Source organism: Tamandua tetradactyla, chromosome 8 (genome assembly GCF_023851605.1).
Source record: "Tamandua tetradactyla isolate mTamTet1 chromosome 8, mTamTet1.pri, whole genome shotgun sequence".
Taxonomy (NCBI): domain Eukaryota; kingdom Metazoa; phylum Chordata; class Mammalia; order Pilosa; family Myrmecophagidae; genus Tamandua; species Tamandua tetradactyla.
The window spans coordinates 70,752,174-70,768,409 of record NC_135334.1 but is presented as its reverse complement, the minus strand read 5'-3'; the positions used below and the strand labels follow the sequence as shown (position 1 = coordinate 70,768,409).

At 39.7% G+C, this 16,236-nt stretch overlaps 1 protein-coding gene across 1 annotated transcript in view; it reads left to right on the top strand.

Moving 5' to 3' along the window:
* Positions 1 to 16,129, top strand: part of RNF169 (ring finger protein 169) — a 158,000-nt gene extending 141,871 nt beyond the window's left edge. Inside the window, exons 5-6 of the mRNA XM_077113577.1 lie at positions 5,886 to 5,985; positions 6,445 to 16,129. Of these exons, the coding sequence (XP_076969692.1) occupies positions 5,886 to 5,985; positions 6,445 to 7,629 (1,285 nt within the window). The 3' untranslated portion in view covers positions 7,630 to 16,129. The remainder of the gene's footprint in view (positions 1 to 5,885; positions 5,986 to 6,444) is intronic.
* Positions 16,130 to 16,236: the final 107 nt, after the last annotated feature.

Sequence of the window (16,236 nt, the reverse complement as noted above, 5' to 3'; positions counted from 1 at the left end):
ATTTACTTACTTTAAATCAACTGCTTTAAATATTCTCAAAGGGTAAAGGAAACCATGGACAAAGAACTAAAGGGAACCAAGAGAACACTGTCTCAAAACTTAGAGCATAACTGTATAGAAATAAAAATTATAAAAAGGAACCAAATAGAAATTCAGAGGTTGAAAAGTACAATAACAGAAATGAAAAAAATTCATTAGAGTTCAATAGCAGATTTGAGCAGGCAGAAGAAAGAATCAGCAAATTTGAAGTTAGGTCAATTGAGATTACCCAATCTGAGGAACAGAAAGAAAAAATAATGAAAAAAAATGAACAAAACTTAAGAGACATGTAGGACACCACCATGTACACCAACATACACATAATGGAAGCCACCAAAGGAGAGGGGTGGAGAGAGAGAAAGAGACAGAAGGAATTTTGGAAGAAATAATGGCTGAAACACCCTAAATTTGATGAAAGATAACCTACAAATGTAAGATATTCAACAAACCCCAAATAGAGTAAGTTCAGAGGTACCTACACTGAGACATACTATAATCAAGCTGTTGAAAGCAAAGAGAGAATCCTGAAAACAGTAAGAAAAAAAAAGACTCATCACATACAGGGATTCTTAGTAAAATTAACAGTTGACTTTTTCTAAGAAATAACGGAGGCCTGAAGGCAGTTGATGCCTTTATCAAAGGCAGTTGATTCATCAAAGTGCAGAAAGAAAAAGCTGTTAACCAAGAATCCTATGTCCAACAAAACTATTCTTAAGAATGAAGTAGAAATGAAGACATTCCCAGATAAACAAATACAGTTTGTTGCTAGTAAACCTGTTTCACAAGAAATGCTAAAGGTATTCTTCAGACTGAATTGAAAGAACACTAAACAGTAAACTCAAATCTATATGAAATAAAGAACATGGGTAAAGGTAACTACATAGGTAAATATGAAAGTCAGTATTAAAGTTTGTTTGGTTTCTAACTCCTGTTTGTTTCTTATATGATCAAAAAGACAATAACATAAAGCAATAATTATAAATCTTTATTGAGGGGCACACAATATATAAAGATGTAATTTGTGACAATAACAACATAAGGGGGGACAGGGCTGTATGGAGCAGAGTTTTTCTATACTATTGAAACTAGATTGGTATTAATTAAAATTGGATTGTTAGAAATTAAGAAACCTCTAAGAAAATAACTGTAAAATAATAGTAAAAAAAATGAGAAGGGAATCAACATGGTCCTCTAGAAAATATCTAACTGAAAAGAAGGAAGAATTAAAGGAAAAAAAAACAGGACATTTAGAAAACAAATTGAAACTATTATGTACCCCAGAAAAACCATGCTCTTTTCCTAGTCCAATCTTGTAGGGGCAAACCTACTGTTTAGGGTGCAAACCTTTGATTAGATTGCTTCCATGGAGATGAACTCACCCAATTGTGAGTGTGGCCTTTTGATTAGAGACAAGACTCTGCCCATTCAAGATGGGTCTTGATTCGTTTACTGGAATCCTTTCAAACAGGAAACATTTTGGAGTTGTCAGAGCCACCACAGACATTTGGAAATGCTTGGAGCACTGACACACAAACTCTTGGAGAGCCATTAGAAACCACAGCCAAACAGACATCGCCATGTGCCATTCCAGGAGATGCTAAACAAGGACCCATAGTACTGAAAAGCCAGAACCTGGAGAAAGCCAAGGGAGGTTAAGAGAAGAAATCTAGTATTGCCCCAGAGAGCTAAGAAAGGACCAGCAGACTTGGCCACGTGCGACTGCAGGTGATAGAGGAAACCCAGACGCCTTCCGGACCCTTTCTCTGTAGTCAAGATATTTTTCTCTGGATGCCTTAGTTTGGACATTTCTATGGCCTTAGAACTGTAAATTTTTAACTTAATAAATCCCTTTGTAGAAGTCAAACCATTTCTGGTACATTGCATTCTGGCAGAATTAGCAAACTAAAACACCAATTAAAAAGAAGAAATTGGATAAATGAATAACAACATGATCCAAAAATATGCTATCTATAAAATATTCACTTTAGAAACAAAGACAGACATAGGTTCAAAGTAAAAGAATAGAAAAATATATTCCATGCAAATAGTAACCAAAATAGAGCTGGAGTGGCTCCACTATTATAAAACAAAACAGGCTTTAAGACAAAGACTGTTACAAGAGACAAAGAAGAACATCATATAGAATGATAAAAGGGTCAATCCATCAAGAAGACATAGCAATTATGAACATTTATGCACCTAACAGCAGAGCTCCAAAATAAATGAAGCAACAACTGATGAATTCATGAGATAGATAGTTCAGCAATAATAGGATACTACAAAATTTCACTTTCAATAATGGGTAGACCAAATAGACAAAAGATAAGCAAAGATATAGAAGACTTGAATATTATAAACTAGACTTAACAGACATTAAGCACATGAAAAGTCACTCAACATTATTATTCATTAGGGAAATGCAAATCAAAACCACAAGAAGGTAATTTCCTGTCCACTATAATGGCTAAAATTAAAAAGAAAATAACATGTGTTGGTGAGGATGTAAAGAAATTGGAACCCACATGTATTGCTTGTGGGAATGTAAAATGGTATATCCCCTACAGAAAACAGTTTAGCAGTTCCTCAAAAAGTTAAACATAGAAATTCCACTCCTAGTTTTATTTTCTAGGAGAATATATGTACAAAAATGTACAAAAAGGTTCATAGCAGCATTATTCATAAAAGGCATCAACTAATGAATGGATAAAATATGGTACATCCATAAATGGAATATTATTCAGCCATAAAAAGGGACGAAGAACTGATATATACTATAGCATGGTTGGACCTTAGGAACATTATGTCAAATGAGAAAAGCCAGATACAAAAGACCATATATTTTATGATTCCATTTATATGAAATGTTCAAAAATAGGCAAATCCATAAAGACAGAAAGTAGATTCGTGGTTTTCAGGGACTAGTGGTAGGGTGAGTGGGAAGTGACTGCTCAGTGAGTACTGGTTTCTTCTTGACATGATAATGTTTTGGAATTAGATAATGGTGGTGGCTGCATAGCTTGGTGAATGTACCAAAAGCCACTGAATTCTGTATGTTAAAATGATGGTGAATTTTGCTGTGTGAGATTTACCTCAACTAGAAAAGAAAAAATTGTCTGTCTTGGTCTCTCTCCAATGACTGACCGTCAAGTGTGGACAGGTCCTGATGCTGCTAGTTGACGTTCTAACCTCTCTGGACTTTATGCTCAAAACTTTCACAGTAAGCATTATAATACTCTAATTGTATTAGATCAGAGCCACTTTGAAAGTGTGAGGTTTTGTCTGCTTCATGTCTCACACATTGTTAAAGTTGGTATCTAAAATGGGATCTTTACATACTCAGGTGGACTGCCACAGAAAGCTGTTGAGGTAAAGGAATTCCTAACGATAGGTAGTTTCTTCCCTCTCTCAGCTTCCAGGAATAATAAATCTTCCGTTAAAACATTTTTCATACTATGGTGTGGTGGACTTCAGAGATCTGGTACTCCTTGTGGGTCATGATTATCTCTTCATCATACTGTCTCTAGTGATTTACCCAAAACCTGTGCTTAGTAAAAGTCTGTTGAATAAATGAATGGAAGAGACTATGACAATGTCAGCTATCCTCAAGTTTGCCAAAAAGATTTTAGATTGTCAAAAACTGCTTTAGGTATTCTCCTAGTGTGTTTGGTTGCTACAAGTAAAAGTTTCCTCCTTGGGCCCTTCCTCCATCAAAATGCAGTTTTGGGGACATGTGAAGATGTTCTTAATTACGGGTAGTTGTCATTTGTATGCCTGATAATTTGAACATTAAGCCAGCATCTTTAAATTTGACTTGGTTACTGCCAACAAATGGATGCAAACCTGATTTTCTACAATAATATTAAACTAATTCTTAGTTGAGGAATATTTGAAGTTTAGGGCCTAAGTCCAGCCTCAGCTTGAATACCTCTAATGGCATGGAGTTCACTTCCGCCCATGGCAGCTATCAGTAAACTGCTCTTTTTATTGAAAATTGCGAAGTTCTTTTTTATGTTGACTAGAAAATCTTCTCTAAGTGGCTAATTGTTTCTCCAATGGAATCACGCCAAACAAGTCATATATTTTAAAATAGTGATGCTGTCTCTATCAGCTCTATATCCTTGCCTCCACCTAAAAAATACCTTATTTACCACGGCATTTTAATCTCCCTTCCACTTTACTTCTAGGTGACTTAACACCACTGACGGTTTTGTGTGTCTGAGGATTGCAAATGAATTTCAGTGTTATCCTAAGTTAAATACCAATTAAATTGACTTCTAAGCAGACCCCTCCAATGGGGGATATTTTCCTGTCGACTCCAAAATACATCTCCTACTAGATATACAACTCACATTATTCGTTTAGGTTAAGTGTTGAACTTTCTTGGTAAAATGTGGGCATGTGATACAGGTTGGCCACTTTCTCACGTTAACAGCATAGCATAAACTAGTTCATCAGATTGGCCAGCCATCTAGTAAGGCTATGTGGCCATGAGACATAACATGGGAGAATTTGAATGGGAGGAATATAACACACAAATGTTGTAGTAGAGGCAGTTGTGGGTGTGTAGAACAGGCTTTTTTATAGACATGTAGGGGGAGGAGAGAGACCCTGGGAATGTATCTATGTATCTTACTTCCTTTATAAGTTTTCTCTGAGCTAATACCTAGCATAGTAAAAACTTAAAAGCAAATCTTTTGCTACAAAAGAGTAAGTATGATGTATTCCACTCCAAAGCTAAATAGAATTATTTGAGGAAGTATTTTCTGTTTGGGATCATCTGCATAGCTATATATCTGTGTTGACTTCTGGCATGTTCTAATTTATCCTTCATGATGCTTATGAAACAGTAAGGCTTTTCTAACCCTGCTCTTTTGTCATCACAGGTTAGTTAAGAACTCCCACTTTTATACCATTTCTGCATCTTAATGTATAATTTTGTTGTGTCTTTGCACTGTGTTGCATTGAATTGCTTATTTGTCTGCCCCAATGCTCTGATTTCTTGAAGACCTAGACAATGTCTCATTTTTCTCCACATCCCCAGTGCCTAGATCATGTCCATCAATGCCTTGGCAAATGGAAAGTGTATGATAAATGTTTGTTGAATAAACTGTAGCACAGGTAAAATATCAGTAGCAAACATTTGTAAAAGTATTATTCTCTACTGACATGTACTAGACAGAAGTTGGGAGTGGGAAACAAAGGTGAGTAATAAATTAATCAAGAATCCCTATTCTTGATTAGGGGTAGGACTATCATCTGCACATAATTCTAACACAGCAAGTTTAATTTTACCTATAGGTAAAATAATGTCCTCTTGAAATCTCTTAAATCACCAGAACTTAATCCTTTGGAAGGTTAAAAATAATGGATTAAGGAAGGGACTACGTTTAATTTTAACTCCCTACATAGAAATCTAGTACATTGCTGTGAACTAAATATTTATTTCATGGTTGATTTAGATATGTTGAGGAGAGGTTTGGGCCTAATCAGAGGAAACATTTGTTCCTTGTAAAGGTGATGTAACACCATGTCTCCCCTATTAAGGGAGGTGAAGTCTCCTTACATCATTCTAAGTGTGGTCAACATAGCCATCAGGCTGGGTTTAGTTTGGTAACAAAGCTTGAACCAAATGTCTTCTCTGCAGAACTCTTTTTCTCTTGATAAGGTTTGTTCTTAGAATGCATTTTGTTAATAAATTAACTCATTTTCTATTGTAGCTGCTGAAAGGAATTGTCTTTCTTGGTGGGTTACTTAGAAAGCACAAAGAGTGAACTGTCATCCTTTTTCCTTAACCCTAGCCTATAGACTGAGTTTGACTATTTTTCTTTTTATTTATTCATTTTTAGGAACTTAAACTCCAAGGTAGAGAGGAGTCAGAGTTGCAGTGACACTGCTCAGGACAGAGCAAAGAGCCGACTCAGAGCAGCTCCAACCAGCAAAGCCAAGGTATACCTCAGACATAGGCTTCCGGGCTGTCTGGTCCTGTGCCATAGCCTCCTCTGAACATGGCCGTGAAGGAAAACTATTCCAGAGGAGGAGAGGTGGGATGGTGCTGCCCATACTAATTATGTTGGAGAATCCACAAACAGATGTGAAGGAAGAGGGTTTGAATTAGCTGTATGGGTGGGATTAGCCACTAAATGACCCTTTTAAAAAGCTCTAGGTAGGTCTTTTTTCTTACTGATTTTAAGCTTTATTGTTTCAAATATGCAGGAATTTCTGCCAAGTTATGTGCTTTTTAGGTCAAGGATTTTCCCCATTTCTTAACTGACAGCACCCTTCATCCCTTTTCTTGCCCTTCCCTTCCCTGTCCCTCTGTCATCATAAAGGAATCATAACTCTCTCTCTCTATATATATATATGTATGTATATGTATGTATGTATCATCTTTCAAATCTCTTCCAGGTCACATCTATGTCGCCAGCCTCTAACCCCATCATCGGTGTTCTCTTGTCCACTCAGAACAACCGCTGTCTCTCAGCCCCTGACTTAACCATTGAAAAGCGTCTGCCCTTCAGCTCCCTCTCATCCGTGGCTTCCCTGCATAAACCGGAGCGCTCTATCAGCCCTGAAAGCAACGACAGTATCTCTGAAGAACTGAATCATTTCAAGCCCATTGTCTGCTCACCGTGCACTCCTCCTAAGAGACTCCCTGATGGCCGTGTGCTGAGTCCCCTCATCATCAAATCAACACCCCGCAACCTAAACAGAAGCCTACAGAAGCAGACTTCTTATGAGGCCAGTCCACGGATCCTCAAAAAGTGGGAACAGATCTTTCAGGAGCGGCAGATTAAAAAGACCCTTTCAAAAGCCACCCTCACTTCCCTGGCTCCTGAAACAGGAGAAGACTTACTAGTCTCTGAAGTTACTCATTCTAGTAAGGAGAAGCCACTTCTGGCTTTAAATACAAGACTATCCAGTGGACAAGTGCTCTCGGAGTACACAGGACACACCCCTACTGACCTCGAGTATTTTCCCTCTGTTAGCCAAACAAAAGCAAAACAGGAGAGCGATAATAAAAGGAGCAGTGAGATCTCTTTGGAAACTTGCTGTTCCACAGAACTCAGAAGGGGAGCTGGTGGGTTATCTTTGGAGAGAGAGCAGTTTGAGGGGTCAGAGTCAACCCCAGATGCCAAGTTAGACAAACCCTGTGTAGGTACAGCCATGAAAATCTCAGCAGTTAGTTCAGTGCTACCCAAAAACAGTGTTTTGGGTGGGATCCTCAAAACAAAGAAACAGCTGAAGACCTTGAATCATTCTGATCTGCCTAATGGTGTTCTTGTAGACAACCTGGTTGAGGAGCCACTTCCTTCCTTGCGTCGGGGCCGGAAAAGACACTGTAAGACCAAGCATCTGGAACAAAATGGCTCTGTTAAGAAGCTGCGACAGACCAGTGGTGAGGTGGGTCTGGCCCCAGCAGACCCAGTCCTGCGAGAGATGGAGCAGAAATTGCAGCAGGAGGAAGAGGACCGGCAGCTGGCTCTACAGTTGCAGCGCATGTTTGACAACGAGAGGCGGACTGTGAGTCGGCGGAAAGGAAGCGTGGATCAGTATCTCTTACGGTCCAGCAGCATGGCTGGCGCCAAGTAATACCTAATGAACAGTGTTACCTATTTTCTAGAGGTCTTTGGACCTGATCATTTATCCCGAAGAGCTGAGTCACTTTGGGTTTCTTTTAATGGCAAAACACTGTCTAATGTGGTTTTGAGAGGTTCCTGAGCCTTTGTAGTCAATATCCATAAGAACTGCATTGCTGCCGCTCTGTGACCCAGGCCAGAAACACTTCTCATCCCCAGAGGGACCCACCTCTGAGGGCTTCTGGGCCCAGTCTGGCAGCATTCGGTTGGAAGGCGATTTGGGATGGCCTTATTCGGGAGCATAATGGCCAGAGTTAGCAATGATAGAGGAAAGAGGGGATACTTTCTTAAACTAATAGGCCTCCTGACTTCTTTCAGCAGGGCTTTGTTCTAAATCAGCCTTGCAGATAAAATTAATCCCATCTTTTTCAAAGGAGTGGAACAGTGTAGTTCTTTGGCAGATCTAAAAATGATAGATTATTATGTTTCCCTTTCTCCTCCTGCCAGAAGTAAATATACATACCCAAATCAGGTGAGTTTATGCTTCTGCAAAAATTAATTTACATTCTGTTTTTAAAAAATAACCTCTGACTAATGCTGGACAGCTGACAGAGCACTTTCACACTCCTCGTTTAATTTGATCTTCCCAAGAGGCCTACTAACACATAAGTGGTATTAGCCCCATTTTAAGATAAAGGAACTGCAGTGCAGATGTACAAGTTCTCTCAGCTGCTAGATGGCATAGTCCAGACTGACTACTGGGTCTCCTGACAACAAATCCCATGGATTTTCCATGCTAACAGATTGCCTTAATGGATTGCAACTGATGAGTATGCCAGGGGAGACTAGAGAGAGCTGGCTAGACATTGGACACCAATAGCGCAAAATCCACATGCAAATAACTGATGTTGACAGGAAGTATATGCATGTACTGGGCAGTCGTCCCCCTGCCCGGTTTATAGCCTTCTGTTTTCCTGGGGTTACAGCCTGTGAGACAAAGTACAATCGGGTTTCATAATATTACTCTCCACATGGCCAAGGGTTATCTGCAATGTTGATCTAAACTCCTAGAAATTCACCCTGAAGTCAGGCAAAGAGCAATGCTGAAACTCCATACTATGGAAACAAGGTATCTAGCTGGATGCAGCTGGTAAATTCAGTCCCATGGACCTTTGGGGTTTATTTTCCTTAGCAGCTGACACCATGTGTCTTTTGCATCCCTGGTGGTGCTTGGTGCTTCTGCCCATCTGGGCTCATTGAGAATAGGTATTAAGGTATGATTTTAGGGAATCTCAGATGGGCTGGCATTCTCTATGCATGTGTGAGCTGTTACTATAAAGTTACATGACTGGCATTCTAACAAACCTTCCAGAGCTTATATCCCATGTATGTTGTCCCCCTTGATTAGCCCCAGCAGAATACTGCACAGTTTTCCAATGATGTTGCCATTGCCAAAAACATTTCTAAAACTGTGCTAAATATCTAGGAATATCTAGAAACATAGACTCCCGAACTCTTAGAATTGGGAGGGACCTTGATAGTAATTTATTACAACCTTCTCCTTTTCCTAAGGCAGAGGCTAAGGTCCAGAACAGTGACTCAGTGATCAAAGTGATTTGGAGTTACTATAGGATCTTCTTTTGATTCTTCTTTTGCCTTTCTTCTCAGAGCACATCTTTAACATTTTGGTATTATAGATGAGAGAATTTTAAGTTTGGAATGAGCCAGAAGATATTTAAAGCCTCTGGAAAAGAAGTCAAGAGGGCAGAGATGGTTTGGAGTCATGGATGAGGTGCAGCTGTAACAGTCTTTTTTTAAAAACAGCTGTAACACTGTTTTCCTTGGGCTATTCACAAACAGCATCCAAAGAGAAGTTCCAGAGATGTCTTAACCACTGTGGTCATCTTCAAGATATAGGGAACCTCCTTGGTGACTCCTTTGGTGGGGAACATGACTCACCTGGATGTATGTATTCGGTACTGTGTGTTTGCACACACACGTGTAAATGTATGTTTAAAAAAACATACATCAATCTCATTAGTTTATATTCACACCATTTCAGTTCTGGGTTCTTCCAGCAACATATATATTCCAAGGGCTGGTGGAGGGCATATTAGTGCCCAAGATAGAAAAGCTGGCACTGGCCTGCAGAGGACAAGGAGAATGACCTTACTAAATGCCCTTAGAGAAAGCATCACTTACTGCCATTTCATGTATTTCCTTTTTGATCTCAGTAAAGATTATTGGAAGGCTAGTCCTGTTGGTAGTAGCAAAGACACTTATTTTTCCAATTGCCACTTTTTTCTATATCTCCAAAAATTTGAAAAAACACTTTTTAGTTGGAACTGAATTTTGTTTTTGGAAAAAAAGATAAATATTTTTAATAGATAAAGATATATATTTTAAATATTTCCCCAAATTAATACTTTCATTTTAAGAAATTGCCTAGCAGGAGTAACAAGTTAAAGCTTCAGATACAAAGTGAAAAGCTACTTCATGTAGGCAAATATTCCAAATGCTAGGTCCAGCTTGCTGCCTTTTCCCCTTGTATCTACTGTAATGCCTAGAATAGTATTGACAGTTGTTGTTTTCCAAACTTCTTGCTGAGCAGTAGCCCCTCCAATATAGGCAGAGCAATTTAAGTTAGAGAGGGAAGAGGCTTAGGCTTTAATCTGCTTGGCTTTGGAGGAGGGAAAAAACCACTAAAGTATTATCTGTATGTTAAGATGCTCCCTGTACTTAATTTAACCCTTGTTTCTTTCTGAAAAATTTCTCTCTCTTGTTACTTGATTGTAAAGTTGCTCACAAATGTGAGCTGTTGGCATGGACTCTTTGGAGAAAGAGAGAAAGAGAAGGAAGGGAAATAGAATGATGGAGAGAATTTGTGTGCTAGGATGAGAGAGAAACTATTTTACAAAACAGTTACATTTCTCACAGATCATTGGAGTTCAATTCATCGTACCAATTTCCCTTGTCCAACTTTGTATATGTGCTCTGTGTTTTTCTTATGAAAGGGAAAGTTACAAGAGGTAGGAGTGTGGAGGTCAATCTGATGGGAAGTCCAAAAAATTTGGTGCCCTCAGAAGGAGACTCTCAGTCCTTTTCTGCAGAGTGGGAAAGACATGTTTTGGGAACATGTTCATGACCAGTTGATTGTATCGGCTGGAAGAAGTCATTTGGTCCTTTTGGGTTGGTTTCAAATCAGGAGATTATGCATCCAGCCCTGGCCCCTTTCCTATATATATATTTTTTTGTTGTTAATTCTTCTTGGTTTAGGCTTGCCAGGAAAACCTTTCATAAGTGGCTTCATTTATTACTTTTTAAATTCAACTTTTTATTTCGTCTGGAGGAAGCACTGGTGATGAATGCCTTCTCTCTATGTTTATGTTATTTTTTCCTAAAGGAAAAATGCCCATAGGAGATTAATACTGTTTAATTAATTGCTGTCCGGTTATAAACTGATGACTAAAATGGGAAGCTTCCATTGGGCTTGACTGATGAAGTTCATGACCGAAGGCTGTACAGTATTTTCATCCTTTCTGTTCCGTTTGGCAGACATTTCCTGAGCTGTAAACTCTTATGCCAATCCGGTGCTGGGTCACAGAGATACAGAAATGGAAAGGACAATCCCTGCTCTGAGAAGCCTGGAGTTTAATGGGATGTATTTGAATATATGTGTGGCTGGAGAGTTTATTAATGGTCTTATGAAAGGCCATTTCTTTCATAGCAATGATCTTGGATGATTCCATTCAGGGTATTATCCTGAGTGGTATCCCAGCACCCAGCATTCTGCCTTGCACATTTTAGAAACTGCATCAGTGTTTGTGAATTAGATTATACCACAGTTTTCCATTTTGTAAATGATTTACCAGGGGAAAATGACTTTCCCCCTCCAGTGATTACAGGAAACAACATATCTTCAGAACTGCTTTTAGCTTAAGTCGAGGAAGTGAGGCAGATTGTGGACCACTCCTGTGGTCAGAAGAGGCCCACACCTCAGCTGTGAGCAACTGCCTTAACCTCTTCCCCAGTCAGACCTCTCACCGGAGCTGGCAGCAACTTTGGAATTCCTTTCTTTTTTCCTGCCTTGCTTTTTGTCGAGATAGATGGCCAGCAGGAAATGAGGGAAAGAAAAATCAAAGCCTGGATTATAATTATAGAATATGATATTTGGAATGGGCATGGAAATAATCCAAGTTAAACCTGCAGCTTTTTCATTTTTAACAGATGAGGAACTCGAGGTCCAGTGCCCCGTATCCCATTTTATACCGTAGTTTCTGGGATCTGAATAATCAGTTCTGAAACTTACACACACACACACACACACACACACACACACACACACACAATTTGTTAATTAAGGGGAAACCTAAGTGATTTTGAAGGCTGTTGGTTTTAACAGCTTTCTTTGTCCTAATTTTTTCAATTAGAATTAGAATGTACTTATATCCCCTAAACACACACCCAGGTAGGGAAAATCACCATAGTGTGAGTCATGCGAATATGAAATTTTGGGAAGTGATATATTTTGGCTGGAATAATTGCCATGTAACTACCAAAAGGCTTAAAACCTAGCCCTTCATTTTTCTTTGAAAATCAGGAGAACTCCTTAGGGTATGTAAATCTTTCTCAGTCAGCTTTTTCCTCTTCACCCAGAGAGTGTTCTTTTGGCCTGGCTATTAGGGGAGAGGATAGCTGGTTAGCTGGTTATGAATTCTTGGAATTCAATGAGAAAGCAGATCTGCTTTTTAGAGGGTAGAGGGGGCAGATGAATAGATTTTCCTTCGAAAATGATCCAGAAATGCATTTTTACACGATTATTATCCACTATAGCTTTCTGAAGAAGATTATTCTGCAGAAAAGAGACAAAGATATGCAGAGATTACCAGTTAAGAGACTGGTCAAACGGGGTGAAGGAAAAGGTGCCAAGACTGAAAGTGCCCACTGTCCCACGTACTGTCAGCATGTTTTTTTCTTGCTGAGAAAAAACTTTATTCATGCTTTGTGAGTAAATGCCTCCTTAATTGTCTTGACGGTCAGGGGGTAACTTTTAACACAGCCTTCCTGCTGTGGGAGACAATCCCAAATTCTGGGCAAACTCCCTTGCTACCTTTTCTGGTGTGTTAAATTAAGGTAACAAATTAATTTTTTGGACAAAGCAACGTAAAGCAAGGCTTGTTCATCTTCCTTTCCTCTCACTTAATAAGGGGTCAAAACAGGCATTGTATGCCTCAACTATCAAGCTGTTAGAGCTCAAGAGTAGCTTTTGGACTCTAGCTCTAGGTTAATACTGCAGCCATCAGACTTTCCCCTTGTTGGCACAGTTCCCTCTCCCCCCACCTCATGCTGTGCCACCCAGGGGAATAGGGCTTCTCCTTCAGTGGGTTCAAGTTTGCATCAAACATGACATCATCAACCCTTAACTTCCAGTAGAGCACTTAAAATCCTAATGAGTATAAATACTATGCAAGGGGAAAAAATCAGTTGCTAACTAATGGATTTTTTTTTCTTCTTTTGCCTGATTTGCTGTCTGCTCTCAACTCTTTGTATGAACACAGTTGTTCTTAGGGCCTTTCCCCTCCTGCCTAGAAATAGAAAGTGGTTGTATTTTGGTTTTATTCAACCTGCTGTCTCCATTAAAATCAGAGAAGGGGCTTGGATCCTTGTGGACTGCCAGTGCTGGCTGCCTCCTCTACTACTCATCATAAACAGATTTTGACAAAGACAGAGAACTCGGAACAGGGCATGCCCTGTCAGGGATGCTTCTGCCAACAACGGAATGGCATGGAATCAAGTGGGATGATGTGTTATTTATTTAAACAGTACCAAAGTGCATTTTTCAATGTATATTTGCCTGCTTGAGGGGAGGCCCAAGTTGAGAATCCAGTAAAACAAACTTATGAAAGTGAATGTTCTGTTTCTTGTTAAAGTCTTGTCTCTGGAGAGCAATCTCGGACAAACCTGGTCTAAGTTAGACTGTGTGTGGCGTTTGGTTTTTCGGCGCTATCTTTGTTCTGGGAGATACCCTGTGTTGGTATGTTTTGCTTTGGCATAGAATGATGGGAAAGATTAGGAGCTGGAAGGGGGTTTCCACGGTGAACAGTTCCTTATTTAGAGTTCTAATGTATCTCCAGTTGACAACTGTCATTCCCATATTCAGTGATTCACATTCCTAATGAAGACATCAAGAACGTTTGGGTAAAGAACAAATGAACAGGATGACATTTGTCCTTGAACATTAGGGCTGTACTCAGAACATCAGACTTTTTCATTTTTAATACCCTTTTTAGGGAACCACTGCTTAGGAATTCATCAGAATCCCCTTGGCATCAGTTTCTTATCCAGCAGAGAACAAGTGTATCCCTGTTCCATCGAAACTTGGAAAACCAATGTGAAAGACTGTTGTTAAGAGTCCACGCCATACATGGTATACCAGCGCTTGAGGGATCTTTGAAATCATCAGATCCAACCCCCTCAAAAAGAAGTTGTTAAAATGATTTGCAATAAATAGAGCTAGTTGGAGATATGGAAACAGAATTCGATTGTTCCTTGGCTCCTAAATAACAGAAATTGTTCTACACACCATATAAGCTCAATTCCCTTAGAGCTTGGTATGGTGAGTTGCATAGCCCTCATTTTATAGATGTGATTTTGGCCCCAAAATAATTCAATAGCCTGGAAACTGGGCTCTCGGACTCCAAAGCTACTGATTGCTTTTTCTGATGCATTGGCCTAAAGCAGCCTCAGCATGGTGGCACCCTTCTCCACTGGCCTTGGCTAGCAGTGTGGTTCCAGTTGGTTTCTGGGTTGTATCCCCTCTTTCTGGACTAGACTTGGTAAGGCTAGAGATGAGATTCTGTCTTCCCTCCATACCTACTACAGGGGTGAGGTATTCTGAGGCAGCATGAAATGTGGGTGACAAGACCTGCATCCAAATCATTTCTCTCTCCTTTGGACATACCTGACCCTCCCAGGGTATTAACTGGCGTCTTGGATAACTGACCAGAAAAACAAGGTGGGCCTATCTAATCGTGGAGAATTAGTGATTGGAAGGAAGTTTCTTCTGGTTTATTCTTGTTAGGAGGAAAGATTGGAGAAGCCTCAGAAGAGAAGGGGTTAACATCTGCCTACAGGGAATGAAGTGGGGCTCTAGATGAGAGCCAGCCCAGGAGGGATGAAGCATCTTGTGGCAGATCAGATATGCTGGGGAGAATAACTGACTATGCTAGCAACAGAGAGAGTGTCTATCATGCAAAAGACCTCCTTGATTAGAAAACAATTCCCATTCACTCCACAAATATGATCTGAGGCTTTGCTCACTGAGGCTAGGACTAGGTCATGCCTCTTCAAAACTCAAGAAACTAAGTAATTGGTATTTGCTCACTCCGGAATGCTGTGTGTTTTTAATACCAGAAGGGCTCATACAGATTGTAAACCCCATTGATACTATGGATAGGGTTCATTGATTTGCCCTATATTATACAGCAAATAAGAGATAGAATTAAAAATTGAACCCTGGTAATAAACTTAAGTCCAGATTGCTCCTGGGATAGAAAAGAATGGACACAACTGTTAAATGATTGTATGGCCTCCAAAGATGCAGCAATTCACCTGTATGGGAGGGTCTGATACCTTGCCTCAACATACTTAAAACAGTAAGCAGATGTTACCCTGGAGTGCTGTTCTTGTTGCTGAGAACATGGTTGTGTTAAAGGAATGAGGGGTCCTCAGAGACTCATTGCTCCTGGAGCAGTTATCCTTTAAATGCCCAGGCAGCATTTACGGGGACATACCCAGCACTGGCTTCTAGCTTCCTTAGCCCCAGCTGTGTACAATGTGTATAATCCCATTAGTACAGCTGGCAGGAGCCATTTCCCATTCCTTCAATAAAAGTCACTCAGTAAATCTTAATGAGTAGCTCCTGGACCCAGGCCCTGGGATAAACACCAGTGGTATAATCAATTCTTGATATAATGCAGTATGCTAAGGTCAAAGAAGTCACAGAAACACAGAGAAGCCCAATTGAGCTTGGGAGGAGAATTCAAGGACACGCTTTAGTTGAGGCTGAAAGGATGAGTGAGAAACATCAGCTACCATGTGGTCTTACCTAGATTTCCTGGAAAAGTAGCAGAGTCACTGGGTAGCCCATAGTACTTTCTTCCTGGGAATTCTACATTGACTGACAGTAATTGGTAATATGTGAAGGAAAAGAAACCAGTACTCTTTATACTCACTCTCTACAAACAGCCTCTAAGATAGGAAGGCTAATCAAATCAGGAATTCAGAATAATCCTGGCAGCCTGGAATGCTGGTCTGACTAAAAATGATGAGATGTAAAAATCCTTATTAGAAACCAAAGATCATTTAATGTATAAAAGAGGGGAAATAGTTCTTATATTAGTTGTATGTGTGATAAGGATTCAAAGCCAAAGGGGGTAATGCCATGGATTTTAAGACTGAGCAAAGGCAAATAAAATGTCAGGTGATATAAAATAAATGTACTATTCAGAGAAGGGAGTGTGGAATCCTACTACATGCTGTGTTGGACTACAGAGTCTATGTATATGTAGGGGGAAAAACCCCAGCAAGTCTAGGAGAGGCTACCAGTTTATTCAGATGG